The 11,255-nt window shown below is 39.8% G+C and overlaps 1 protein-coding gene across 1 annotated transcript in view; it reads left to right on the top strand.

The window, feature by feature from the left end:
- Nucleotides 1-1,313: 1,313 nt before the first annotated feature.
- Nucleotides 1,314-11,255, top strand: part of LOC129742669 (uncharacterized) — a 14,633-nt gene continuing 4,691 nt past the window's right edge. The window contains exon 1 of the mRNA XM_055734596.1: nucleotides 1,314-1,380. Within this exon, the coding sequence (XP_055590571.1) occupies nucleotides 1,314-1,380 (67 nt within the window). The remainder of the gene's footprint in view (nucleotides 1,381-11,255) is intronic.

Genomic DNA, 11,255 nt, shown 5'->3' with positions numbered 1-11,255 from the left:
TGTAACAAAAAAAATCAGATTTTCACCGTTCCTAAAATAATACCAAATGAGAAATGCATGCAAAAAAAGGTTCTCAAAATTTAATGAACACTTTGGTGATGTTATTTAGTGGCATTTTTTTTATGTACAAAGTGACTTTGGTTGTATTTTTCAGTTTATGTAATAGGAATATCAAATGTAAGATTGAAAAATATTAAGTAGCATATTATAATCAGATAAAAGTCAACCGATCTTCAATCTTCAATCTGAAGGAAAAAAATTCTGATAAAATCTGAACAAAAGTAGGGGTTCAGAAAACACAATCATATATTAACCATTCCAGGTACATAACAAATCAAGTGAAATTTATTATTTTTGAGATTTCGTTGACAGAAGTTAAACTTGCGGTTTTCATAGAGTCATGGAAATCTGCAGTTGTGTCGCATAGCTAGAGAAACAATTCGGGCCGTTTCGTGTCGACTTTCTTGGCAAAAGTTTCCCATTTCTTTCCGTAAGCACACAGAATGACATGTCAAGTGAACAACTTTTCCGCAACCCGGTCCTCAGGGTTGGGTTGGTTGTAGCACTACTGTAGTGTATGTTATCCTCGTTATCTGGTGCTAAGCAAACAGAACAGAACTACTATCAACAAACATATCCTAAGAAGGCAAACATCCATCATGCAGAAAACCGGTGTCTCTGTGTGTGAAAACTTTAGCTCGTTTCGCATCGCTATGCAAATTCTTGGGCTGTTTGAACCAACAAATCTATTTTGTCTCCGTGGAAAGAACTGAAGCAAGGATTCCATACAACTCAGGGTTCGCTGGTAAAGAGCGCTCCAGGTACATCTTTTTTTTTACAAATTTTTGGTACATTCCTTAGAATTATTTAAAAACACGGATAAATATTTAAAAAAAACATATTCGTGTTCGATGTGTCGAATATTAACTTCAAAGCATCATCCAAGGAATATGAGAGGTGTAAAAAAAAACTCTGTTAACATCTGTTTGAAATTCTATTCCATTTCCAAACCGCAAATCAATGCTGAAAGAACGATGTGGGGAACTAACTACGACATTGTTCTTGGTACTTTTTTGTAGGTAGGTGTGATACAATATATGACTACATTAAAAAATAAATACACTAACCAATCCCAACTTCTTCAATCTTGCCCCAAAGTACCCATATCAAACATGCACACCAGTGTCTTACCGTGTGTGTTCCCGTGTTAGGGAGACCGAGAAGTAACTTTCCACGGGAAGAAACAGATGACTCATCATCATCATGTGTCATCCGGAATGCAGGTTATTTGATGCAGGAGCAAGCTTTAAGCCATGTGTCACAGCAATGACAACAACGAATGGCAGCAACAAAACAAACATTTAGCTAATGATGGATTGGGTTAAAGTTTTTAATGGCTAGTTTTCTTTTTCGAGTTGCTTTGAAAGTTTGGCGACGAAGAGGAATATTTTCCTTACCTTATTATAAAGGCTATCGCTGGTCAATAAAATTACAAAACCAACTACAGTTATTAAAGCTTAGTTCTTTTGAAATGGGACAGTTACGAATGCGTGTATCTCAAAAAACCATTCGTTTAATCTAAATACTTTCTATGAAGGAAATGAAGGTAATCTTATGATAATTCATAAAAAAATAAATTTTTATCGTTTTTTGTAAAAAATATTTCTACTTTATTCTTGTTACCTCCCAACGTTTTGAAAATTGTTGTTTTTTCCCACAGGGGCAGAACTTTGGCAAATCATTATAATTTATACAAAATAACCAGCAAATTCAAACTTTAATATACTTGGGTTGGGATCAGTGTTCAAAATTTTCACAGTCAAAGCTCAATCTTCACTCAACTGGCAGCATCCTCTCTGTCAAAGTCAAAGCTTTGAAATAGCTTTCATATTTGTATCTTTCAAAGTAAAGGAGCTTTTTATCGTATTCATTTCCTGTCAAAATCCTTTCAAATTCATTTGAAAGCCGCTCCAGTCATATTCAATTGAAAATGATTGATGTTATTTTTCATGGATATTTTGGCATGTCCTTGATGAAAATTTCTTCCTGAATATTTTTTTTATAATCATAATAAATAGGCACTACGAGATCTCGTAGTGCGTCGACTACTGAGGACATAGTTTGAAGATCATTATTTTTCAAAACGAAAGATAACCAAAAATTGGTTCAATGTTTTTTTATTTATATTTTGAATTTCTATTAAATATAACTAAAATTGGAAAGATAAACGAATGTGTATGCCAAAACAATCCCTGATTCCAAGATAATCAATGATAACAACACACATCAAAACAATCTTGTGTGCAATTGAATTTGCATTCACCGCATCATGTCCTTTACACCGCCGCACGCAGTAGTGTTTGTTGTTTTTTTTTAATTTTAAATTTTTTTTTGTAGCGACCCACCACACTCCCCCACACCAAAAGGCTCGTTTGAGCCCCCTGATAATGGACGCTACTGTTCTCAGCACGTCTGGTAGCAATTGTACAAAGAAATATTAAACTAAAAACGCGAGCAGAATTTTACTCGTGCTGAGAACTCAAAATGTTAATAATCTTGTGCGAGGAAATGTGACGATACTAATTTAACTAACTTACAACTATGAATCTCAATGGAAAGAGATTTCCTTTAAAGAGATTCACTTCAAATTATACAAAAAAATTCTCCATCTAAACTAAAATTTCCAAAGGATTAACGCTACAATTTAAAAAAATCTTAAGACTTGCTTTGCTCGACTTGTTTTGTCGACTAAATTTTTCTTTAAATATTTGAAGGAATTTTATTTTGAAAGTTCGGCGATTATTTATTTCTTTTAATTCATTGGGTAAGTTGTTGTTTGGCTGGTAAACGGTGGATAATGTGCAACACGAGACCCCATAGTGGTCATATCACCTCTTATTCACAACTCCTATCTCTACCTCCCCGTGGTGCCGGCTGGGGTGCGAGTAACCTAAGCGGAGATCGGGTATCCAACCCCGGTGGATGCTTTGGTCGCATGCAGACTGAGAAGGTGGCCGCACGCGTCTGTTCCCCATGTCAGGGGCGGCGTGCAACAACAACCGAGCGTCTGTTCTCCAGGTCAGGGGCGGCTCAAACAGCGTCTGTCTTGCAGCAAGCGGCTGAATTTATGAAATGCGGCTCCCGCCAGCTAAGTCCAAGATGGCAGCCCCATCGCGGGATAGGGACTTTAAGCTAACAACCTACTGCTCCTGATATCTTGTATTGTTACAGAAACTGAGAGAAGAAATAACCGATTTGGAACTTTGGCAACGACTTTTAGCATGAAAACACGGACTAGAATTGGAACTTGGAATGTTTTGACCCTTGCCCAGCCAGGAAAGCTGGCTCAACTTGCTAGAGAAGCTAGCCGCCTCAAGCTAGAGATATTGGGACTGAGCGAAGTCCGTTGGCCTAACACTGGAGAACACAAGACACAGTCCGGGCAAGTACTGCTTTACTCTGGCATACGAGGAGAACATGCTACTCGGGAACGAGGAGTTGGTTTCCTGTTAAGCCCGCAGGCCCATGCGGCCCTCATAAGATGGGAACCGATAAACGAAAGCATAATCGTAGCCAGATTCAGAACACGGGTTAGAAACCTTACAATGGTCCAGTGTTATGCGCCAACTGACGTTGCCGATTTGCAGGAGAAAGAGCAGTTTTACAGTCAATTGAACAGCGTGGTTGAGAGAATTCCGAAGGGTGACATTCAAATCCACTTGGGCGACTTCAACGCCAAGATTTGCTCCGATAATCAGGACCTTGAGCGCATCATGGGGCGCCATGGCCTAGGACAGATGAGCGAAAACGGAGAGCTGTTTGTAGAATTTTGTGGCAACAACAACATGGTGATCGGTGGATCGCTCTTCCCCCATCGACCAGCACATAAGGTCACTTGGGTATCCCGAGATGGCCGAACAGAAAATCAAATTGACCACATCTGCATCAGCCGAAAATGGAGAAGGAGCCTTCTTGATGTCCGCAACAAGCGAAGCGCAGACATTGCATCTGACCATCACCTCGTCCTTGGCGAGATACGACTGAGAGTTGCGCGTGTCCAACGGCGCGAGGAGAAGGTCGGGTGTCGATACGACGTCCGCCGGTTGGAGAATCCAGAGGTGAAAAGGGCATACGTTGAACAGCTAGAATCCCGAGCCTCGGAGCTGCCGACAGACGGAACAGTAGAAGAACAGTGGTGTGGAATCAAGAATGCCTTTATCACGACGAGCCATGGTACTCTCGGTAAAGTTTGTGGAAGACGAAGTGAATGGATGTCGGATGAAACCTGGAGGATGATCGATGATCGGAGAAAGGCGAAAGTCGGAATTGAGCAGGCATGTACCGGGTCAGCCAAAGCAGCCGCCCGCTTACGATATGCGGAGCTGGAAAAGGCAGTTAAACGAGCTTGTAGACGAGACAAGAGAGCCTGGACAAACTCCCTAGCCGAAGAGGGAGAAAGAGCTGCCGCCATTGGAGATATCCGATTATTATATGATATTTCTCGCCGCCTTAGTGGTGCAAGGACTAATGCAAGAATGCCGCTGAAAAACCGAGCAGGTCAGCTGGTGACAGATCGAACAGATCAGCTCAAGCGTTGGACTGAGCATTTTGATCAACTTTTCCGAGTTACAAATAGCAATGGCCAACAGAACCCGCAGCTCGAGGCGCCCACAGTAAGTCGCATTAATGGCGTCAACTCGGAAGCGCCCTCGCTGGCTGAAATAGAAGCGGCAATCAAGAACATGAAATCCAACAAAGCCCCTGGAATCGATTGCATTCCTGCTGAAATGCTCAAAGCCGACCCTGCCTTGTCAGCACAAATGTTGCACCGTCTTTTCGCTGACATTTGGGATACTGCAACATTCCCGGCCGACTGGATGCAGGGTATCCTCGTAAAGGTCCCAAAGAAAGGAGACCTAACAGAGTGCGGTAACTGGCGTGGCATAACTTTGATCTGTACAACCCTCAAAGTACTCTGCAAAGTGATCCTGAACAGGATCCAGGAGAAAATCGACGCTACACTCCGACGGCAACAAGCTGGATTCCGATCCGGACGATCATGTGTGGACCACATCACAACGCTACGAATAATACTGGAACAAATCAACGAATTCCAGGACTCTCTTCTGCTGGTGTTCGTTGATTTCGAAAAAGCATTTGACCGACTGAACCACGAAAACATCTGGGCTGCTCTTAGACGAAGAGGGGTCCCAGAGAAACTAGTCCATCTCATCGAAGCACAGTACGAGGCATTTTCGTGCAAGGTCTTGCACGACGGTGTCTTGTCCGAACCAATCCCGGTAACTGCTGGAGTGAGACAAGGATGTATTTTATCACCGCTACTTTTTCTCATCGTAATGGATGAGATCTTGACTGGATCGATTGACTGTAGACCAAACCGAGGATTGCCGTGGAATCCTTCAACCATGGAGCAACTGAACGACCTTGACCTGGCAGACGATATTGTTTTGCTCGCCCAAACACAACAAGACATGCAGAGCAAACTCGATGACCTCACCGAAAGCTCCAAGGCAGCAGGTCTCAAAATCAATGTCGGAAAGACCAAGTCGATGGAAATCAATACAGGAAATCGTTCCAATTTCGTGGTAGCTGGACAACAGGTTGAGACAGTGGAGTGCTTCCAGTATCTTGGTAGCCAGATTACGCCTGATGGTGGTACCAAGAAGGACATCGAAACCCGGATCAGAAAAGCCCGATTTGCGTTTGCGAGTCTCCGAAACATCTGGCGGTCACGCCAGATCTCTCTACGAACTAAGATCCGAATCTTCAACTCAAACGTCAAATCCGTATTGCTGTACGGGTGTGAAACTTGGTGCACATATGCGGTGACGACGCGAAAACTGCAAGTTTTTGTAAATCGCTGCCTGCGGAACATCATCCGCGCTTGGTGGCCTGGCAACTGGATCTCGAACGTTGAACTTCATCGCCGGTGTCATCAAAAGGCGCTAGAAATCGAGATTCGGGAACGTAAGTGGAGATGGATTGGGCACACGCTGCGAAGAGATGAAAACGAGATTTGCAGAGAGGCGCTTGACTGGAATCCAGATGGGCATCGAAGAAGAGGCAGGCCCAAAAGCTCGTGGCGGCGAAGTCTAGCCGCTGAAATCCGCACAGTTGACGAGAACCTTGGCTGGCAGCAAGTGAAGACGCTGGCTCCGGATCGCCAGCAGTGGAGATCTTTTATCTCAGCCCTATGCGCCGGTCAATCGGCGCTGGACCCTTAGGTAGGTAGGTAGGTAAGTTGTTGTATTTTGTTGATCCTATGAAGGAAATTCTTCTCTGTCCTAAAGTAATTATCGACCAACAACGTTGCAAATATTTCAAACGGCGGGTGGTGTGTGTTCTTACTCCAGTAGTAAAGGTCAGGTTTTGGATGGTATTTGATGAGTGCAGATTAGCGAAAACATACATTATGGTTTGGAAATCACAAAGATCTACTAAAGGTAAAATGTTATGAGAACTGGACGAGTAAATGAAGTTAGTTGGATAAAGCATGAAAAGCCTGTAAATGTTTTTTAAACACTTGTTTTGCAGAGATTGTAGTTTTTGTAAATGTGATTGAGATGGTCTTCCCCAAATTGATATGAGATAGTGTAATACAGAGTCGATGAATGCATGGTAAATTTTTAACAGAACATGTTGAGGAACAAAGTGTTTTACTCTCCAGAGCACTCCACAGAGAGGTGAAATTCTTTTTTCTAAATTTTGTATATGCCTTTTCCACGAAAGAGTATAAATAATTTAAATACCTAAGTATTTGAAGCTTTGTACTTCTTGTATGACAAACTGATTCATATATGGGTCCCTGTGTGGTGGTATTACTTTCCTCGACGAGCGAACAACATATATTTAGTTTAAGCGTAATTTAATGAGAGTAAATTGCAGTTGAAATATGTTGATAGCAGCTTTCAATAATTCTCCAAGTAATCTATAATAGAACTTGCAGATTTTCCTGAATAGAACAGTGCAGTATCATCAGCGAAAAGCCTAGCTGTGCCAATTAGTGGAAGATTACTTATGTCATTTATATAAAGAAGGAAGAGTAACGGCCCAATGTTACTGCCTTGTGGAACGCCTATGCTTATATTCCTTAGTTCACTATTTACCTTCAACTACAACAAATTGTTTTCTGTTTTCGAGATAACTTCTGATAATATCGTTAGCTATTCCTTTTAGTCCATATTTGTTTAATTTGGCCAGTAAGATGTCATGGTTAAGTGTATCAAAGGCTTTTTTCAAATCTAGAAATAATGCAACAACTATGTTCTTGAAATCTATGTTTTCAATTATGGAATCGACAAGTTCGGAAATTGCGATGAGGTTGCTTGAACCTGCTCTAAACCCGTATTGCATTTTGTAAAGCACATTATTATTATTATTGAGAAAACTTAGAATTCTATTTGTGAGCAATTTCTCAAATATTTTACTAAAAACGCTGAGACTGGATAAAGGTCGATAGTTATTAACATCTTCAGGACCACCCGATTTAAATATAGGAGTCACTTTTGCTGTTTTAAGACAATCCGGGAAACTTCCTGATTCTATTATAAAGTTAAAGAATTTTTTGAGGATGGGCGAAAAAAGAATGTTGTTATTTTTTACTACGCTGATAGGGAAATAATCTGGTCCACAGCTTTTTTTTTATTTTTTAGAGTAAGTATGATCGATCTAACTTCAGTTTCATCAGTTGGTTGCAAAAAAATTGATTTCCGCACTTCGTTAATATTGGTCAAGACATCATATTCCCTTTCAATTGGTATTTCCTTGGCAAGATCTGATCCGATCGATGAAAAATATTTGTTGAACTTATCAGCAACACATTTTTTGTCTGTTATGAGGTTTTCACCTTGCGTGAGATTGATCGATGGAGATGTTTTAGATTTTCCCAAAAGTTGGTTAATATTTTTCCATAGTTTAGAGTGGGGGGTATTGTTCAGTAGACGTTCAAAACATAAACGTTTGCACCTTTTTTTTTATCATGGTGTAGTTTTTTATTAATGTGTTGAAGCATTTCTTTTAGATAAATATCATTAGGGCCATATCCAAGGGCAATACCTTCTTTTCAAATTTATTTGTTTAGATACTGTTTTTGTGCACTGCTTAAATATGCGATTGTATGTAGCTGTTAATTCTTCAATACCGTTATTTGCGTTGTCTCCTGGGACAAAAGATCTTAAATATTCCAAAAACAAGTTTCATCAGGAAGAGTGTTTGTTTGCGATTCTTTGAAAAAAAAACAGATATTTCAAGATTTTGAAAAAAAAAACATTTTTATTTACATTTGAAATTTTCAAAAACAATCCAAGTTTTTCCCATTTTGAAACTCAACATGTAGGTAGGTTTTTAAACGTAGAAAAAAAGTTTTAATATGTTTTAACTTTAGAAGTAGTTATTGATGATTATCTGAAAAAAAAAATCATGTTGATCAAAGCTACCCAAAGGTGATCAATGTTACCCCGTTTTACGGTACCACAAATTCCATTTTTACATAGCACGGAAAGTAAAGCTTTGATTTCGATCACATCAAATGCTTTCGAGATGTCTGTGTTTATAGCGCCAACCTGTGGTCCTACAATTATCCATTTTGAAGTTCTTGAGACAAACTCTCCAAGATTTGGTCTCCTTTCCAACCATGGGTACATATGGTCGTAAACGATGATCTCAAAAAGCTTCGTTCGTTCGCTCAATAGCGACTCCATGATAGTTTTCAACAGGAAGTTTAGAAGCACATTTATGTATCGGTGTAATATTGGAAATCTTCCAAAACTTCGGTAAAATTCTTTCGTTTAGAGAATCCAAGATAAGGTGATGTAAGGGTGCTTGAAGCCCACCAACGCACTTTTTGAGGAGGGAGTTAGTGAAACCGTTAGGACCGCTGCCTTTAGTTTCGTCAAGCATTAACATTTTCCTTCAGACGTCTTTTATCGATATTGCCAGCTCGGGAATTACATTCACCGGAAGCTCATATTCAAGATCTGTTTCTGAAAAATTCAAGCAATATATGTACGTTCCGGAAATATTTTGCAAATAAATCTGAAGCCTTTTTCAAATAATGTTTTAAAACAATTTTTTTTAATTAAACAATAATAAAATCAATTTTTAACTTTTCCAAAACTGATACTTATCCGGTTAATAAATCTACCACAAACGGTTTTTAAACTGCTTGAAGGAAAATAATTTGTAACACAGTGGGTATGAGCATTTTGAATGATGGAATGCTGGATGGAATTTATTCTGTAAACTTTTTTTTCTAAATATTTCAAATGAAAAATAACATGGATTGACGTATGAATGTCAAAAGAATTGCCTGTCGCGGCAATTAACGTTAAATCGGATTTTGCACGAATCTGACATAACGTAGTGGTAAATACTATAACCCAGCACCTCGCTGTTTACCTTCATCGTTTCTTTCTCGCCAGAAAAGTTTCTCGGTAGCAAACGAATTGCACTTTTTCCGGTAAATGCCATTTCTTTCGTGTACTCTAAACGTATAAGTTCTTCCGGATTTCACTTTTCTTCGAAGAACGTTCGACCCTGGGGGGTCTCCCGGACGGGGAAAAATGATTGTTGAAAGTATACAATACAAAACGATATTAATTACACACGATTCGAAGCACAATTAGTCGCTCATTTGCCTCACAGAACTTGAACTTACTTCAATCAGAACGATAGCAATCAGCAGTGCAGCCAACCACCCACACAAACCCCGAGCACTCGAGCGTACGAATTTCATTGTTGGAAAGCTGCTGTGAGCCGGAAAACTTGCAAGTGCAGGTAAAATAGTTACTAGTATAACGTGCCTCACTCCGCTAACCTAGAGCGATTTTCTTGGCTTGCCTTGGAACGAAAGTGCGATGCTTGTTGAAAGTGATACGTTCTATGCAAAGCATAGGTAGTTATGCCGAAGGTTGGTAGTGGGTTCATGTTGATTCAACTAACTCAAACAAGCTCAAACAGCGCAGTTTTGCTGATTCATTTGAAATGTTCTCTCGAATCGAGCCAGAGTTTGCGGAACATTTGTATGGATTGTCAAAATAGTTTTCCGTTACGGGTTATTCAGTGGTCTTGACAAAATCTAGTTCAGGTTCGAACGGAGCACAAAATTGAAAACAATTATTGTACGTCAATGCAGAGTAGCAAAATTTTTCCCATTGTTTCAGATCGCATAGCTTTTGGGAAGTTTTTTCATGTCGTCATGAAATAAATGCCGCTAATCAAGTCACATTCGAGAGTGAAAATAATAAAAGGGGCTTGATGTCAATTCAAGATTCATGACCAAGATTAATGAGTCAAGGGTAAAAAGTCAAGAGTTAAGAGTCGAGAGTCTCGAAAGTCTCAAATGTCAAGAGTCAAGAGTCAAGAGGCAAAAGTCAAGAGTCAAGAGTTGAGAGTCTCAAAAGTCTCAAAAGTCAAGAGTCAAAAGTCAAGAGTCAAGAGTCAAGAGTCAAAAGTCAAGAGTCAAGAATCAAGAGTCAAGAGTCGGGAATCAAGAGTCAAGAGTCAAGAGTCAAGAGTCAAGAGTCAAGAGTCAAGAGTCAAGAGTCAAGAGTCAAGAGTCAAGAGTCAAGAGTCAAGAGTCAAGAGTCAAGAGTCAAGAGTCAAGAGTCAAGAGTCAAGAGTCGAAAGTCAAGAGTCTCGAGTCAAAAGTCAAGGGTCAAGGGTCAAGAGTCAAGAGTCAAGAGTCAAGAGTCATGAGTCAAGAGTCATGAGTCAAGAGTCACGAGTCTAAAGTAGCGAGTCAAAGAGTTAAAGAGTAAAAATTCAAAGAGTCAATGAGTCACGAATCAAAAGTCAAATGTCAAGAGTCAAGAATCGAAAGTCAGAAAGCCATAAAGTAAGAGTCAAAACTTTAGATTCACGAGTCACGTGTGTAACATTCAATAGTGAAGATAATGAATCAAATTTAGAAACGTTTTCATCAGTTTATCATAATGTTTATCAAACAATAGGGGAGAGTGGGGATACTTGATCCCCTTTTCTTATGTTCACCATATCTTTTTGGAAAAATTTTGCAACTCGCCGTCTTTGACATTTTCTGACAGCTTGTAACTTCAAGTGTCTATGCTCTAAAAATTAGAACGATACTTGAACCCGTTGATGAACTAGAAGCATTTTCGTGGGAGTAAAAAAATTGCGATTTTTCTAAAGTTAGGGGAGACTTGATCCTCTTTTGAAGGAGACTTGATCTTTTATTCAGGAAGCCCTAATCCTTGTATAAAAATCAAACAAAACCC

The sequence above is a fragment of the Uranotaenia lowii genome, chromosome 2, assembly GCF_029784155.1.
Source record: "Uranotaenia lowii strain MFRU-FL chromosome 2, ASM2978415v1, whole genome shotgun sequence".
NCBI classification, from domain to species: Eukaryota; Metazoa; Arthropoda; class Insecta; order Diptera; family Culicidae; genus Uranotaenia; species Uranotaenia lowii.
The sequence above is the reverse complement of the archived record's forward strand: the minus strand, read 5'-3'. Positions and strand labels throughout refer to the sequence as shown.